Source organism: Cydia amplana, chromosome 24, assembly GCF_948474715.1.
Source record: "Cydia amplana chromosome 24, ilCydAmpl1.1, whole genome shotgun sequence".
NCBI classification, from domain to species: Eukaryota; Metazoa; Arthropoda; class Insecta; order Lepidoptera; family Tortricidae; genus Cydia; species Cydia amplana.
This window is the reverse complement of record NC_086092.1, coordinates 3,967,187-3,985,789: the sequence shown is the minus strand read 5'-3', so window position 1 is coordinate 3,985,789 and position 18,603 is coordinate 3,967,187. Positions and strand designations below refer to the sequence as shown.

The 18,603-nt window shown below is 40.9% G+C and overlaps 1 protein-coding gene across 1 annotated transcript in view; it reads right to left on the bottom strand.

Moving 5' to 3' along the window:
• Positions 1-1,153: 1,153 nt before the first annotated feature.
• The window catches only part of LOC134659177 (adenosylhomocysteinase-like 1), a 33,597-nt gene continuing 16,147 nt past the window's right edge, over positions 1,154-18,603 (bottom strand). The window contains exons 2-10 of the mRNA XM_063514809.1: positions 15,065-15,267; positions 14,380-14,518; positions 9,199-9,369; positions 8,449-8,581; positions 7,082-7,208; positions 4,730-4,807; positions 3,697-3,876; positions 2,470-2,637; positions 1,154-1,399 (exon numbers count right to left, since the gene is read on the bottom strand). Of these exons, the coding sequence (XP_063370879.1) occupies positions 1,241-1,399; positions 2,470-2,637; positions 3,697-3,876; positions 4,730-4,807; positions 7,082-7,208; positions 8,449-8,581; positions 9,199-9,369; positions 14,380-14,518; positions 15,065-15,267 (1,358 nt within the window). The 3' untranslated portion in view covers positions 1,154-1,240. The remainder of the gene's footprint in view (positions 1,400-2,469; positions 2,638-3,696; positions 3,877-4,729; positions 4,808-7,081; positions 7,209-8,448; positions 8,582-9,198; positions 9,370-14,379; positions 14,519-15,064; positions 15,268-18,603) is intronic.

Genomic DNA, 18,603 nt, shown 5'->3' with positions numbered 1-18,603 from the left:
GCGTAGCCGGGGCGGGTCGCTAGTTACAAATAATTTTAATAAATCCAAATGCCTAGTAAAAAAATAAGTATAAAATGCCAACTTTAAATTCTTGCCAAAACACAAAGTGCATTTACTTTTAAACCAAAAACTACCTTAAATCATTGGTTTAATTTAAAATCGCAACGAATATTCACAAATATAACACTACGTGTGATTTTATACACTTTTAGTAGTTAAATTGTCGAAAATTCCGCTAAATAGCTTGACAAACATTTGACAATCCAGCTATATACTCTGGCAAACCCGCTTTGTCAGTAGAAAAAGGCGGAAATTCTAATTTTCTATGGGAGAACAACGCTTCGCACCTACTTTTTAAATTTACCGCCTTTTTCTACTGACGAAAACCAAACTATATTTCGTTTTTTTAAGATGTCCAAATTGTAAGAAAGTTCTCAAGTAACATTTGTACACCTTAAAAATTCCAAATATACAACCACAAATTTTAAGTGGCCTCATAACGCCATCTACTTAAGCTGCTAAATTTGCAGCTAAAACATTTTATTTTATGGCTGTCAGTATTCTTTTGTCTATGGTTTATCACTAATATCATTATACAACAGTTGACGAACTGAGAAATAAATCATATTGAAAAAAATATATACTACTACAGTTCGTCCAAATACTGAATTCTAGAAATGCCGAAGAGTTGATTTTAACGGCCGTCTTAGCGAGGTCGTATAAAATGCGAGTTAGGCATGTAAACATGTGCTTTTCTCAAAAAGTGCGAAGAATATCGCCGCTATTTACTCAACCTCGTATCTGCAACACTCATTTGATGACAAAAACACCCGTATTCCGAATGAAAGAAAAGCGACATTTCCATCAAATGATTGTTGCAGATATGAGGTTGAGTAAGTATAGCGACGATATGAAGATTTCAGTGCCGAGAGGTAACATTAAAAGTCGCGTGGCCACAGACCTTATCATAGGATATTCTACATTTATTTAATATTTTGTTATGTTATTGTTATTCCTGTACATTTTTATTGATTTCCAATTTTCCATACGTATCAGAGCCTACTAACGATTTTTTCCAAGGACAAAATAAATACACCGCTTCAAAAGGAAATATAAAAATACATACATCTTGAACAGAACTAGGTACTTGTCTGACTATATCTTAATTCAAACTCTATTGCAACATGATAAGGTCTACTATCGAGTGGCCATATTACGGAGGAGCGATCTTCCCTCTATGCTAGTACCTATAATAGTTAGGTTTAAAAGGTCCGACCTTGTTGAGACCTAGGTATTTGGCCTGTTCGTCCGTGAGCTCCGTGAGATGAGCGTCAAAGGTGGGCAGATGGAGGCTGGCTACGTATTCGTCCATTTTCTTTGGAAGTAAGTATACGTCCGCCTGAAATTGACATTAAATCACTACATAGTATACAACGAAGTCGCTTCCCGCTGTCTGTCTGTCCCTATGTATGCTTAGATCAGTGTTGGCCGAAACGTTAATGCAATTGAAAATGTTGGCCATTAACCATTATAAATTGAACTCTAAACCGTAACGAACGATTACAGTTTACGGTTCAATTTATAATGGTTATTGGCCAACATTTTCAATTGCATTAACGTTTCGGCCAACACTGGCTTAGATCTTTAAAACTACGCAACGGATTTGGATGCGTTTTTTTTAATAGATAGATTGATTCAAGAGGAAGGTTTATGTATAATTTGTTAACCAACGCGAAGCCGGGGCGGGTCGCTAGTGTTAAATAATATAACTTGCGAGTATTTTCAATAAATATAAAACGTAGGAATAAAACGCTGCTGCTGTTATAATATGTATATTGAATTACAAATATTACCATGCATATGTACAGTAAGTGTTACGCTAAGGGTTTGTAATGTGGGGCTAAAATAGTAACTTAAATGGTCCTTATCGCAAAGAACGCCGTTCATCAGAGCAATACGTTGTAATACGATCGGACTATTTACATTAGAGCAGTCAATATCAAATATGTAATTGATATGGTCGAAGACTATGTATGTATGTACATATCGTCAGATGACAAGCAAAAGTGACTAACTACTATAAAATATTTAAACAAAAATCAACCTTCTTTTCGTACTAATATGGTTCACTATGGCTATGAACTTGTGGTGGAACTTAGTGACTTTTGCTTATCACCTGACGATATAATATATACAATTTCATTAATTTTGGCCAAATTGTTTTGCCTAATGAGCACATTACATGCACGTAAGCGGTATGTAAATGTAATACAGCACTATCAAAACTAGATCCTGCATTTCGTGACAGAGACAACAAATGAGGAAAGAGAGGAACAGAACAGCATGAGTTACGCGAAAATCTACATTACCCTGCACATGTGGACCGAATTTTACGCTACGGCTTTATAATTTGGGGAAAGGTACTGACATCAACAGTGTTTTTTCGCGCAGAAATTAAACAAAACTTACCTTGTATCGATGTTGGGGTGCGTTATACAGCTCTATTAAAGCCAGGGCCTGCGTAGCGGCCGTGACAGAGACAACAAATGAGGGAAGAGAGGAACAGCACAGGTTCGCGAGGCGACCTTCGGCGAGTAGTACTATGCGCTTTCCGTTCGGCCAAATTATGTGGTCCACCTGTAAAAAAAGTCAATATTAAAATAGTTAAATAACTATTTTTAACCTTATAACCGCCAGCAATTTTTGATCGAGCGTGCTCGTGTCGCCACCGACAGTAATTGTACCACGCAGAGTAAGGTTGGCATAGTTACGGGAGTTATAAATGTGATGTAAAAACCAAATCAGATCTTTATCTTATTTATCTTATTTTGCCGCAGAAATGAGCTGGATATGTAATGTCTTATATATCAGACTCTGGCGGTTAAAGGGTTAAAGATACAACATTACGATTCACACTCAGCCGGAAAAATGTAAGTAATTATTGCATGATTAATTGAATTTGGAGATTTCTTCTCAACGAAATACGTCGTAATGACTGAAAATAATGATTGACCGAGCGAAGCGTCACCGCTATAGCTTGGGGCAAAGAGTATAGGTTTCATAATGTGTTTTTTAGTGTTTAGTTATATTTTTATAATATGTATGCTATTTTTAAGGTATTTATATATGGGCCACTAGTTGCCTGAAATAAACGATTTCATTTCATTTCATTTCATTTTATAGAGAGTTACTGTCATGGTAAATTATGTAGCCAGAGTAAATTCACCGCCATCTTTTGACAGAAGATTAAAACTGTTCGAACGCCATTTGACTTGGATCCTTATTCTTTCACTGATATGTGTTAATTTGTAATTATATTGAAATCAACGCCATCTAGTCGAGAATAGGCCAAAGGTATGGTGCAATGTTTTTGAAAGATGGCGCACCAGATCCGGATGTTCTCCTCTACGGGTCGCTTTTCTCAAACGATTCTAGTCAAATTAAGTGTAAACAGTTTCGATAATGGGGTTGGCAACTGTCCAAAGGTTTGCATAGATGGCGCCATCATAGCTTGCCCCTTTTTCTATGAGATTTGGCTTAAAGGCCAATCCAGGGCATTAAAAAAACAAAAATTTGACACAATTCTAGGGATTGACAGGGCAAGCTATGATGGCGTCATCTGCTAAATACTTCGACCGGCCAACCCCATTTAGAGGCAGAACTAGAATAATTTCTCCAGTCTTGCGTCTCTCTCACCTGGCTTCTCACTCGCTCCCACAACAAGTCGGGTGTCCGCAGGGCATGCACATCAACTTCAGTGTTGGAGTGTCCCATATTGCATACAACGCAACCGTTTTTCATTCTCTCCATGTGTTCGCGTGTGACGACCCCTTTATTGCCGGTCGCTGTTATTACGATGTCCACTTGTCTTATCACCTGTGACACAAAGATCGTATTAGTTTTCTCTTTAATCATTGAAACAACATTGAAACTTCGTAGATGAAAATTAGTTTCATACTTTTTTCTACTCCCGTACTTTTATTTGTCATTTAAAGGGTCGTGCACACACCTTTAAAACCCTACCTTATAGTTGTCAAGACAAGTCTTTAGTCTATTCCCCAAAAAAGAATTTGTGCATACACGCAGTATCTTTTTGGCGATTTTACGATACTTCGTGTAATGTCCACTTAAAAAATATTGAATGAAATACAGTGTTGCCAACCTTATTTTAAATGTCATCTCTGACAAATAAGTGAATCATAGACATGTTTTTTTTTAATTTCATTCATTCATTCATTCTTTTCCCGCCCGTACCCTCCATTTTTGCTACTTCTTGAATTAAAAATATTTGTTAAATTTACAATTTTATTTCAAAATTAGTGCTTGGTCGTAGAAAAAGTATTGTATGCAACGTTGTTTAACTGAGTCAAAAAATACTCGTGGCGTCTTTATTAACAATTTTCGGCTTCGTCTCAAATTGTTACTCACGCCACTCGCCTTTTTTGACCTCTCTTAAACAACGGTTGCATAAAATACTATTATGCCAGTATAAGCCAATACTTTTTAACCCTTTGACCGCCAAGAGTCAAGACGTCAACTGACGCGCGCGGCTACAGCCCAATATCAACCTTCGTGCATTGCAACAAGGTTCACGATGATACGCCGCGCACTATAGGCGTTCAAAAGGTTAACGTTGTATAATTAATGATCAATTGATCAGACTCTAAAAAATCCAAATATGTTATAATATATTACCTCATAATCTTCAAATAATATATTATGTATGTACCTCATTTAATTTGACAACTCTGAAGCCATCCATGGCAGCTTGTAACGCGCAGATAGGGTCGATTTCTGTAACGTACACCTGAAAAAGTTTCCACTTTACTATTTATTGTATGATTTGATGATTACGCTCTCGTAAACGTAAAGTACAGTCAAAGAATTTAATTTAACTCATTTGGTACCTTGTCACAGTGACAATCATATGAAAGTCGCTAAAGATCTCGTATGTAGGTACTATTGTCACTGTGCCAAAGTACAAAATGGGTAAGAAATTAAATCCGAGGCATTTTAAGTCGAGGATAAAATGTGTAGTTGTGATTACTTGTGATTCAAGAGGAAGGTTTATGTATAATTTGTTAACCCGTGCGAAGCGGGGGCGGGTCGCTAGTAATATGTAAACGACACTATAATTTAGTGCATAATTACTCAAATTTTAATTTTGGAGGGATAGAATTACCACTACTTTTAAGGTTATAATTATAAAATTTCTAATCTAAAAAAGACTAGCTATAGACTATACTACGAGTAACATTTTAGACCGATGCAGCATAGATGCTAATGCAATGGGGTATTATCCTATGAAATCCTATCTCACTGAAGAGTTGCCACACATCCCAGTGCCTTGAGCGCTTGACAGCACCCTTTGCCGACTTCCCCATACCCGCACACTACCGACTGTTTCCCGCCGAACATCAGGTCCGTACTCTCACTGTGGACTACTGTTCACTCACCACACATCCCAGTGCCTTGAGCGCTTGACAGCACCCTTTGCCGACTTCCCCATACCCGCACACTACAGACCGCTTCCCGCCGAACATCAGGTCCGTACTCTCACTGTGGACTACTGTTCACTCACCACACATCCCAGTGCCTTGAGCGCTTGACAGCACCCTTTGCCGACTTCCCCATACCCGCACACTACAGACCGCTTCCCGCCGAACATCAGGTCCGTACTCTCACTGTGGACTACTGTTCACTCACCACACATCCCAGTGCCTTGAGCGCTTGACAGCACCCTTTGCCGACTTCCCCATACCCGCACACTACAGACCGCTTCCCGCCGAACATCAGGTCCGTACTCTCACTGTGGACTACTGTTCACTCACCACACATCCCAGTGCCTTGAGCGCTTGACAGCACCCTTTGCCGACTTCCCCATACCCGCACACTACAGACCGCTTCCCGCCGAACATCAGGTCCGTACTCTCACTGTGGACTACTGTTCACTCACCACACATCCCAGTGCCTTGAGCGCTTGACAGCACCCTTTGCCGACTTCCCCATACCCGCACACTACAGACCGCTTCCCGCCGAACATCAGGTCCGTACTCTCACTGTGGACTACTGTTCACTCACCACACATCCCAGTGCCTTGAGCGCTTGACAGCACCCTTTGCCGACTTCCCCATACCCGCACACTACAGACCGCTTCCCGCCGAACATCAGGTCCGTACTCTCACTGTGGACTACTGTTCACTCACCACACATCCCAGTGCCTTGAGCGCTTGACAGCACCCTTTGCCGACTTCCCCATACCCGCACACTACAGACCGCTTCCCGCCGAACATCAGGTCCGTACTCTCACTGTGGACTACTGTTCACTCACCACACATCCCAGTGCCTTGAGCGCTTGACAGCACCCTTTGCCGACTTCCCCATACCCGCACACTACAGACCGCTTCCCGCCGAACATCAGGTCCGTACTCTCACTGTGGACTACTGTTCACTCACCACACATCCCAGTGCCTTGAGCGCTTGACAGCACCCTTTGCCGACTTCCCCATACCCGCACACTACCGACTGCTCCCCGCCGACCATCAGGTCCGTACTCTCACTGTGGACTACTGTTCACTCACCACACATCCCAGTGCCTTGAGCGCTTGACAGCACCCTTTGCCGACTTCCCCATACCCGCACACTACCGACTGTTTCCCGCCGAACATCAGGTCCGTACTCTCACTGTGGACTACTGTTCACTCACCACACATCCCAGTGCCTTGAGCGCTTGACAGCACCCTTTGCCGACTTCCCCATACCCGCACACTACCGACTGCTTCCCGCCGAACATCAGGTCCGTACTCTCACTGTGGACTACTGTTCACTCACCACACATCCCAGTGCCTTGAGCGCTTGACAGCACCCTTTGCCGACTTCCCCATACCCGCACACTACCGACTGTTTCCCGCCGAACATCAGGTCCGTACTCTCACTGTGGACTACTGTTCACTCACCACACATCCCAGTGCCTTGAGCGCTTGACAGCACCCTTTGCCGACTTCCCCATACCCGCACACTACCGACTGCTTCCCGCCGAACATCAGGTCCGTACTCTCACTGTGGACTACTGTTCACTCACCACACATCCCAGTGCCTTGAGCGCTTGACAGCACCCTTTGCCGACTTCCCCATACCCGCACACTACCGACTGTTTCCCACCGAACATCAGGTCCGTACTTCTTTTTAGGGCGTCTATTATGCTTTCACTGGAAAATAAGACGATCACAATTATTATGAGGCTTTATAGAAACTGCGCCATTGGGTCTGCCACCTTGTGGCCTCAATCGGAATTAAAAACTTGTCATTAACATTTCACACCAGGGATGTTGCGGATGCCGATTTTTTGAGATCTGCGGATGCGGATGCGGATTTTTAAAGACTCACATCCGCGGATGCGGATGCCGATGTCAAGATAGGTACCAGGGATGTTGCGAATATCCGCATCCGCATCCGCAACCGCGGAACTTCCGCATTATTTTTAACATCCGCATCCGCATAAACTCGATGCGGATTTAATGCGGATGCGGATGTGGAACAGGTCGGTACAGGAACGTCTTAGCATCGGCGTAAGTGCTAGACTGCTAGGTAATTTAGTCATTAACCAAAAAACCTATTAGAAATGAGCAGTCAAGCGTGAGTGGGACTTAATGTACGGAACCCTTGGAACGCGAGTCCGACTCGCACTTGGCCGGTTTTTTGAAATAAAGATTACTAAAATGTAATATTTGACGTTTTTTATGGTACTATCTTGACATCCGCATCCGCATCCGCGGATGTGAGCCTTTAAATATCCGCATCCGCATCCGCATCCGCGGATGTCAAAAAATCGGCATCCGCAACATCCCTGATAGGTACATAAAAAACGTCAAATAATACATTTTAGTAATTTTTATTTCAAAAAACCGGCCAAGTGCGAGTCGGACTCGCGTTGCGAGGGTTCCGTACATTAAGACCCACTCACGCTTGACTGCTAATTTCTAATAGGTTTTTTTGGTTAATGACTAAATTACCTAGCAGTCTAGCAGTTACGCCGATGCTAAGACGTCCCTGTACCGACCTGTTCCACATCCGCATCCTCATTAAACTCCGCATCGATTTTATGCGGATGCGGATGTTGAAAATAATGCGGAAGTTCCGCGGTTGCGGATGCGGATATTCGCAACATCCCTGTTTCACACTAAAAAGCTGGGTGTCCTGCGCTGTCCAAACTTACGTACGCTTCCTCAAGCGTTGGAAGTGCCACCTAGTGGCGTAAATCTGAATTAATCACTTGACATCCACATTTCATGCAGTTCAGTCAGTTTCAGTTTACCCCTGAGTGTTGAAACCTGTTTCAACATGTTTCATAAAAGTTGTTTAATGCATTGAATGTAGTAGTCAAAGTCCACTTTAAAAGTCCTCTCTCTCTCTCTTCAGCTGCATTAAAGAGAGACAAACTGCACTCACCGGCAAGAGTAGAGATTGTCAAATTTCGTCTTGGTGACAGAATCGTTGACATTCATGGCCGGAACGCAGAGCTTGCCTGCTTTACTTAGCTGGTATAGTCTGTGGACGCCTGTCACGCTCTCTTCTACTATGCCTGAAAGAGACGAAAGGTATAATTTGAAAAAAAAAATAGAGCTACATTAGTTTGGAAAACCTTGGAGCGTGCTACATATGTTCATGATTTAAAACACTGTAGATAACTTTTTTTTTTTTTTAACTTTCCGAACAGATTATACCTTACAATACTTAAGCGGGTCAGTAACGCACTTGTGGCCTTTCTGGAGTCGTAAGCTGTGGTGTCTGCTTACAATTAGGCGGGTCATACGCTTGTTCGCCACCGCTTCGCTTGTTTTGGTTTAAAAACCTGTCGACTACATACACGATCAGACCAATAACGATGAAATCCAAAATGGCGGCCACATTTAACTATTAATTACCCTTAATATGTTTGAAGGCGGCGGCATGTTTTTTCAGCATCAGATGTGTGGCATCTCCGTCGTCGTCGAGGATCATGTTTGGTGGCGCTGGGGGCGCAGCATTGGTCGATTCGCCCATAAACAACAAAATTCAAAATGGCGGCCACATTTAAAAGATAGATAAAGATATAGATATTTTATTGAGTATCTTTATCTTTATCTATCTTTTAAATGTGACCGCCATTTTGGATTTCGTCATTAATGGCCCGATTGCGTATATTTAACTATTAATTACCTTTAATCTGTTTGAAGGCGGCGGCATGTTTTTTCAGCATCAGATGTGTGGCATCTCCTCCGTCGTCGAGGATCATGTTCGGCTGCCAGGTGGCGCTGGGAGCGCAGCATTGGTCGATGCACCACCAGAAGGCCTCTTCGCTCTCGCCTCGCCAGGCGAATACTGCGAAACCTGGACAAGGTTAAATTAATTAATTATTTAAAAAAAACAACGGGTTGCACCCCGGGAGTGCCGGCAGAAGCACAGAATAAATAATAGTACTTTGTACAGAAGACTCACTCTCTAACAAAACGCGTCTGTTACGATCAGCACAGATATGGCCGCTAGGTGGCGACAGCGCCACGCGCGGCTTATGGCTTTCCCCAAAATTGGGGCCGAACGGATGTACTTTTAGCTACCTGTAGCAAAGCGACGAAATCGCGGAGTGAGACACGCCTGGCAGAAGTGAAAACTCAATGACTAGTGCAAAATTTCTGCAGCACTGTGTATAATTGAGGTTAACGCCATCTAGCGTTATTTCGTCGCATTACTTGAAACCCCTAAGCACATCACTGTTAGTACTCGAGTTATATTAATACCAATTAGAGCGAAACTCACTAGATGGCATTTAAATCAATAAAGAAAAACTCAATGACATTACATGTAACAGTTTTTCGATCAGGTCACGTGTCCGTCTTACGTCTTACGAATCTTACCTCTCGCGAGTTTAACATTTTTTCCCCATCACAAAAAGTGCCCAGCGCCGCTAAAGAAGTTTTCACTTCAAAAATACGTGGGTCACAAATGTCTGGCTATAGCGATTAGTGCTTTAATCCAGGCCCAGTTGTAGAGGAAAGCCAAATAAATGATGGCTCAAAAATGTCTCACGTAAAGTAGTCAGAACAGGGAATATTACGCGAGTCTGCGTAGGGGGCGCCACTCCCACAATGAGTCACAATCTAAGGGTCTACCGAAAACGAGAGAGTCGAAATTTTGTTATCTAACCTCTCTATCACTCTTGTATATTCGAGCGATAAAGAGGCAGATAGCTGAGTTTCGATTTCGCGTGTCCCGGGTAGGCCCTTTGTAAACAAACCGCCTTGATGTATCAATCAATGTCATATTTGATTGTGAAAACTTGTCAAAAAACAGTTTAAGGTACAGTGTGTATAAGTTACTCTATGGTATACTTACGTCGCTAGTGCTGCACTCTGGCGGCAAAACATTGCAGTAATACTCCCTACCAAACTAAGTAGTGTTTACCTAAATCTACTAAATCCATAATTCTTTCCTTCGACATCTCCGTAACGTATATAACTACTACGTTTCTCTGATTTATGTACCTAAATTGTTCAATAATCTCAATCTATTCGATGCTGTGGGAAGTATTTAAACACAATGGGACAGTAAAATACACGCAAGCTACTTTGTATCGTAAACAATAGTAGTGACAGCAACAGCAACACAATCAGCCGATTATTTCTAAACCGTCGGGTGAGAATACGTTTGTGCCATACGCCACTTACATTGGTTTACAGGAGAGCGAAAAGCAAAAAAAAAATTTTTTGAATAGTTTTACATTTAGAAAATATTGAACTTATTTACCATTTATAGGCACATATGTTTACTATTTATAGTAAGTACTAAACAAATATTGTGAATATAGTGGTAATCGTGAAATAAAAGCATTTTTATAATTGCCATATCCGTTTATGATGAGGAAATGTTAAACGTACAATGTATCGTATGATATGACACAAAAGTTTTTGATATGTCACACTTTTGTGATAATTTTCTGTTAACAGAGTGTATGTGTGTGTGTGTATATATTATTGCAATAAGCGTCAGGAATATTCGATAAAGGTAACTGACCTTTATCAACAATGGTACTCGTAGGTAAAACAATAATGAAATAGCTAATTAACCATGGAAAACTTTGCTAGTTTACTAAACTTGTTAGTTCTTAAGGGGCCCACTGATTACCAGTCCGCCGGACGACATCGGCCTGTAAGTTAGAACAAAAAGTTGACAGTTCCGAACAACTGACAGGCTGATATCGTCCGGCGGACTGTTAATCAGTAGGCCCCTTTATCTGAACATTACTTATAGACAGAAAGCTTATTTATTTATTTAGCTTATTTTGTCATTGTGTTGATTTATGGTTGTACGTAATTATTGTATGTTAAATAACAAGAAAACTGGACTATCTATTATTGACTTCTGTTAACATATAATAATAATATATAATCAATTAATTATATTTTAGTACGTAATATCTTAATGTATTCTGTATTTTTAATTTGAGTGGTAATTTAAATTTTTATGTTTCACAGCCTTTTGAGCCATGTTGCTTGACTAATAAAATATATTATTATTATTTATTATTCTCTTTATTTACTTGAACTCTTATTATTATTATTATTAACATGATAGTTATTTATGAAATAAAAGTATTTAAAATAATATGACCTAACTTACCTACTACTATTATATAGTACCTATTCTCGACTTGTTTTAATCCCCGAGTCCCCAAGGGGGGAGCGAACCTCTGTCAAAAAGCACTTTCAATGCGTCTGGGTTGTAGCCCTGTTTATACTTTTCAAAGCGTACTGTCAGTCATTCTACACATGCAGCCTGTGGACCAACTATACGCAGAAGGCATACAACGGCCTACGTGTCCAATATAATAACGCGTTCCTGGTGTTGATGGGGTTGCCGCGATTTTGTAGTGCCTCTGGTATGTTTGCCGAGGCACAAATTGACAGCTTTGCGGCGATAATGCGCAAGAGGTGCGCTTCACTGATGCGTCGCCTGCGCGGCAGCCCCAACAGCATTCTGAGCGTGTTTATGGAGCGTGAAAACGGCCCCATGCTCAGCCGTTGGCAGAGACTGCATGCAGTCATCGCCTAGTTTTTAGTTTTAGTTAGCCTATTTTTATGTCATACTAACACTAGTAATAAGATTTTAATTTTCACGTTCACTAACCATGTATGGACCTTTAGTCTGAAATAAATGATTTTTATTTTTTATTTTTTTTATAACTATTCCAAATTTCAGTTTGATAGCGTAAGTGTAAGGCCCGAGTGGACGCTCGAGTTGGGCGTGCAGCGGGGCGGGGCGTGCGGCGTGCATGTTAAACAAATGCAAACGCATAGCATCGGCCTTATAGTCAGAGATGTACAAAATGGTTTTAAAAAAGCATTTAAATACAAAATGCAAAATACTTTTCAGATTTACTATTTCAAATGCAAAATACCAAATAGTTTTGCGTTTTGTATTTCAAATGCTAAATGCAAAATAGGTATTTTCAAAATACTTTTTCAAAATAAAATACCTTTTGAGCAAATCTCAGATATTTTTATTTATTTTAGGTATTTATCATGAGAAATAGAGACACAATGCCGAGCCGAACAAAAACGTCTAATATCATGGCATGGCACCTTATGCATGACATTTTGGTCATATTTATCAGTACGCGTATCAATAAATTCTGTTATGGTATTAATAATAGTCCGTCAGTTCCTCTCTCTGCGGCCCTGACCACCGGCAGCTTGGGCCCTGCCCCGCTGCTGGCGGCACCCTAGGTTAGGTTTTTTATAATGTGTTTATAATATTTTTTATATTATTTTTGTGTTTTTATATTTTAATTTTATATACATATTGTAAAAAACCAACCTAAGAAGAGAAATAAATAAAGGAAATAATACTCACTTAAAATAATGTAAAAACCTAGACTAACGAAAAGAGAGCCATGGCTCCATTTTGTGACTTGTGTGGCCATTTATTTCGGTTGATTGTGCATCTAGTTCTTATTTTATTATTATTACACTTTTCTTTTATTAATTAACAACTGGACTGGTATTGTTAAAAAGTGAAAAAAACATCAGTTTTTAGGGTTCCGTAGCCAAATGGCAAAAAACGGAACCCTTATAGATTCGTCATGTCTGTCTGTCTGTCTGTCTGTCCGTCTGTCCGTCTGTCTGTCCGTCCGTATGTCACAGCCACTTTTCTCCGAAACTATAAGAACTATACTGTTGAAACTTGGTAAGTAGATGTATTCTGTGAACCGCATTAAGATTTTCACACAAAAATAGAAAAAAAACAATAAATTTTTGGGGTTCCCCATACTTCGAACTGAAACTCAAAAATTTTTTTTTCATCAAACCCATACGTGTGGGTTATCTATGGATAGGTCTTCAAAAATGATATCGAGGTTTCTAATATCATTTTTTTCTAAACTGAATAGTTTGCGCGAGAGACACTTCCAAAGTGGTAAAATGTGTGTCCCCCCCCCCCCCCCTGTAACTTCTAAAATAAGAGAATGATAAAACTAAAAAAAATATATGATGTACATTACCATGTAAACTTCCACCGAAAATTGGTTTGAACGAGATCTAGTAAGTAGTTTTTTTTTATACGTCATAAATCGCCTAAATACGGAACCCTTCATGGGCGAGTCCGACTCGCACTTGGCCGCTTTTTATTTATTACGCTTTTTAACAATACCAGGGGGCCGATTTTTGAATTTCGATCGCTCGATTTCGTCACTCGAAAATCGGTGGAAAACGGCGAGATGCTGATTTTTGAAATACGAGCGATATAAATTGTGAATTTAGTGGTATTGACCACTAGTTTTTGATTCTATTAGTAGAATTTACATGCCTAGTAGTGGAGATATTACTGAACGAAATACACGAAATCGAGCGGTCGAATTTCAAAAATCGGCCTCCTGGCGCTAGCGCCAGGCGCTAGCAGGCGCCTCTATCGGTCAAATTCGGCAATACAAGCGTCATTCGTTCATTTCATTTTGTTTGACTGGTAATGTTGGCTAAACTTAATCACAAAGTATTTTGCATTTTGAAATGAATATTAAAAATGCAAAATACGTCTCGAAAAGTATTTCAAATAAAATACAAAATGGTTTTTACTAAAAGGCATTTAAATGCAAAATACAAAATAGGTATTTTGCATTTTGTATTTGCATTTTAAATAGAAGTATTTCAAATAAATCGCATCTCTGCTTATAGTGCACGCTGCTCAAATTACTTGTGAGGCCGACGCCACGCTGCACGCTCCGCAGAACGCTCCGCTTCGAGCGTCCACTCAGGCCTTACACTAAGTAAGTAGTTCCAGAGTTATTTACCGATGTGACAGACAGATAGAGTTGCACCATAAGGGTTCCAAAAAAAACAGAAAACTTACCAGCGTGTGCTAACGCTGCTGCCACTTCATTCTGCGTGCTATATATGTTGCAGGCCGCCCAACGCACTGTCGCACCTAATGCAGCTAGTGTTTCAATGAGAACTGCAGTCTGGGCGTTAATGTGTGTGCAGCCCACAATCTGTCGAAAAAAGGAGTACTCGTTAAGATCTGCAACGAAAGTACGTGCATTTTGGTAGACATGTTTCGGGCCCTTCGGGGGTCTTTCCTCAGTGTAAGGCCTGAGTGGACGCTCGAGTTGGGCGTGCAGCGGGGCGGGGCGTGCGGCGTGCATGTTAAACAAATGCAAGCGTATAGGAGCGGAGGCACTGTACAGTACACGAGTTGCCGTCGCCGCGAGCACTCAAGCCTGAGAAAGGATGTCTCACGAAAGTTTAATATCGAAAGTACGTGTGCTTTCGCGGTTCAAAATTTGAAAAGCTAGAGTCAGCTACAGTCTACGACTCTTCTCTTTCCGAACAGATTCTAACTGATAATGTAACATCAATGACGATTGAGGACGCATCTTAGATAAAATACATCGCATTAAGTTAGGTGTACTTAATTTAACGCGGCGTGTGCGCGGGAAATCGTTGGTTGAGGGCAGCGAATGACCGTTCGTTGTGGAGATCCTTGGGGGAGGCCTTTATCCATCAGTGGACGTCTTTCGGCTGAGATGATGACTTACTTTAGCATCCTTAAGTGGTTTGTCCTCCTTAGCCCTGGCCCTTAAAGCCATGATCCCAGGCATCTCCTGCTCGGCTATCTCTATCTCTCTCCGTCCGAACGCATGCTGTTCCACGTTCCTCACGCAGTAGTTAGGGTTGGGGGTGCCAGCTGCGATCGCCTTCTCATGGGGTTGGATGCCTTCGTCTTCCTCTGACGATGAACCTGCGGAAGTGGAGTCATTAGTTCTGGAGATAGACCAAGGAATACTCAAAGTTCCGTCACACAGGCGCGTTTTCCGGGCGGGGCGTGAGCGGGGCGTGAGCGTTTTATATGTACGCCCCGCTCACGCCCCGCCCTGAAATCGCGCCTGTGTGACGGAACCTTTAGGGAAAGTACCGTGAATTTCCTAAACATTGCTAACTGTGCCAAATCTTACGTGGCTTGAAAACACTGTCTGTTATCAATGTCTGTATAAATACATTTGTCAATAATGGGAGAAAGGTGACAGCAAAATTTTTCATGTTTTACGGTAGTGCAAAAAAATGTAGTAGCCGCAAATTCAATATCTGGTGCGCTACTTAAGTACTTCTACTTATGCAAAGTTTAATGGATTTGGAAAATAGTGGATATCATTTTGAATTTTCACTTCTGTTTTTTAACAATTTTGTACTTATGTTATATACCATACTTACGTTCAAAGATAACCTGAGAAATGAGTCTGATACGATTAAGTAACCGGAAACTTGGTCATGATCATTTAACGCACTCACGTATTAAATTCTGGCAGAAAGCCAAAGGTTGGTCACTTAAGGTCACAAAGGTTTACTTGTAGTCATATGCTGCAGTTTACACATTACAACAGAAAAGGAAAACATATAACCGAGAAATACGTAAGTAGTCACGATATTTATGGCATTCATCGTAAGAAACGGCCGACAAACTGTCCCCAGCATATGTCTCAGTTTGTAGGTTTTTGTCAGCGTTCTTGCAGCGTAAACAGAGTTCCATTTAGTCTTTATTTATAGCTTTTATGTCTACTATGCTTATACACGCAAGATTGGAGCTTTCCACTAATGTCGCTTATGAACACTGACAAGACAAGAAGACAAGAATACGCCATTCCCAGCCGGGGACATGCCCGCTCCGGACCAGCATACCAGGGGACGACATTTTAGGGGAGTGACACGCTCTGGGATGGGGGAGGGATAGTTATAATCAGCCGGCTATGCAGCCTAAAGCCAATATTGGAAGGATTGGAACTGTTCTTTTAATACATATTCGACATAGGTATCGGCGTCATTGCAGGAGCAAGTTTAACAGCCAACTTCAAGATTAACAAAAGTTTCCGCAATTCTATCACGTTATGCACTAATAAAAATATGAACTATCGAGCACACATTAAAATGATTTCATTAAGATTAAATGCTTTTACAATATCAACAACGTACAAAGAGTAAACTTAACTGCTTGGTTCGATAGGCTCATAATTATGGAACTGTTTGAAGCATTAAACGTTAATGCAATATCAATTGTTTTAAACGATTCTTTTTCTCAGTGTGCGGTTCATATGGCTAGCAAAAGTGTCCACTTACAATCATCACTCCTCCCAGACTGTTTTAAACGATTCTTTTTCTCAGTGTGCAGCGCTTTTTACAAGCTTTTATTTAACTTGCAATGTTTGTATGTTCGGGTCAAATCATGCAACATAAATTAGACCCACTGACAAACTTCATGTAAATTAGGTGACAATGCAATATGATGGTACCATCGAGCTGATCTGATGACGGACACAGGAGGTGGACAAAGGAAGTTAGGAACTCTGTGATAAAACAACGCTAACGCTACCTAACTGGTTGGGTTTGTTAGAATTGTGTGAAGAAGGTACCTAGTAGTTTCGAAGCTTTGCCAAAAGGGTCCACTTACAAACATCACTCCTCCCAGATATAACGGAGTGCCGTTTCTTCACCGAATACTTCACTGCTTCCTTGGGCTCTTCGGCCACCGTGGCCATGCTCGTCACTTTGAGGATACCCTTTTCAGGCATTGAGCCGGCTTTCTACAAAGTTCTAAACCTACTCATATATATTTTATTGCATTTCATGTGTAACTGTACTTAGCCCTAAGATCCTCTGCTTAGGGCTAAGTACAGTTACAACATGAACCCTGCGAGGGTATAGCAACATAACAGACTAACTTAAACTATTGACTAAACTAAACATCTAGATCTCACTTAAAAAATCTTGGATACAATAATAAGCTTTGCTAATTAGCACCTAACCTAAGCAAAGAGTAGGTAGACTGGCAAAGAACGAGAGATAAATAGTTAGATCTTAAGCAGGAAGCCGGCGCACGAGTGGAACTATACTGCAACACACCCAACTTGTCAGTAGAAAAAGGCGCGAAATTCTAATTTTCTATGGGAAATCAAACACACTATCGCACCCCACCGCGACCTTGGAGCGTCGCACCCATAAGTGAGAGCGAGAAAGAGATATCTGTTTCTCGCTCTTACTTATGGGTGCGACGCACCAAGTTCGCGGTGTGGTGCGATAGTGTGTTACCACTTTTACCGCCTACATTTTTTAAATATGCCGCCTTTTTCTATTGACAAGGTCGCTGCGCCAAAGTATATATTTTATGTAATAAATCAACACAACTTCATCTATAGTGTGTCATAGGTCTGTTTGGTTTCAAACATAGACAGAGAGAATCATACTATCTTTGTCTTACACTAGTACTAGCACCCAAAAGAAAAGGATGAGTATAGTTTTTTTTGTTCCTATTTACTGACAAGATTTGTTTGACCCAGTATAGTTTGGACAGGACACTCGGAAATAGAATGTAATTTGTGACCTTAGGAGGATAATGAACAGATATCGAATATCAGGGCCATCAGGGGGCAAAATTAAATGACAGATAGGGAGTTCCGATATCGATAAAGTCAGTTATCGATGCTTTTGTAATGTACTGTGACATTTGGAAAACGAATTGTTTGCAGTCTCTACTGCTGTACGCGTTAGTTAGTAGCTGGTACAGTCGCCATCAGATATATCGGAGCGGCTAAGGTGCTCACAAATATCTGAACACGCCTCTATGGTCAGGGCGTCAGAGTGCGTGTTCAGATATTGTGAACACCTTGGCCGCTCCGATGTATCTGATGGAGACTGTACTTATTTGTGTTATTTAAACAAAACTTCTTGGCTATACCTCTATATTCTGCCCACATATTTATCTAGTCCAGAATCCCGAGCAATCAGCGAGCGTTCCTGTTGCAACTAACCTGCCACAATGCAGTTGGCATTGCCACTAAATCGGTATGACGTTAAAACGATAATGCTTAAAGTGCGAATGGCATTATGCAATCGTTAGATTTTTATGCCTGTAAAAGTAAACATGTGTTTTTTTAATGTCATATTTTATTGTGTCCTTTTTTGCAAGTTTTATGTTATTTCTAATAAAAATAATAAGATACACAGAAAACGTCTTCACTGATGACAAGAGCGGATCAGACTACGCGCGTCAAAAAGTCTACTGTTCTATAATAGCTTAACAAAACGA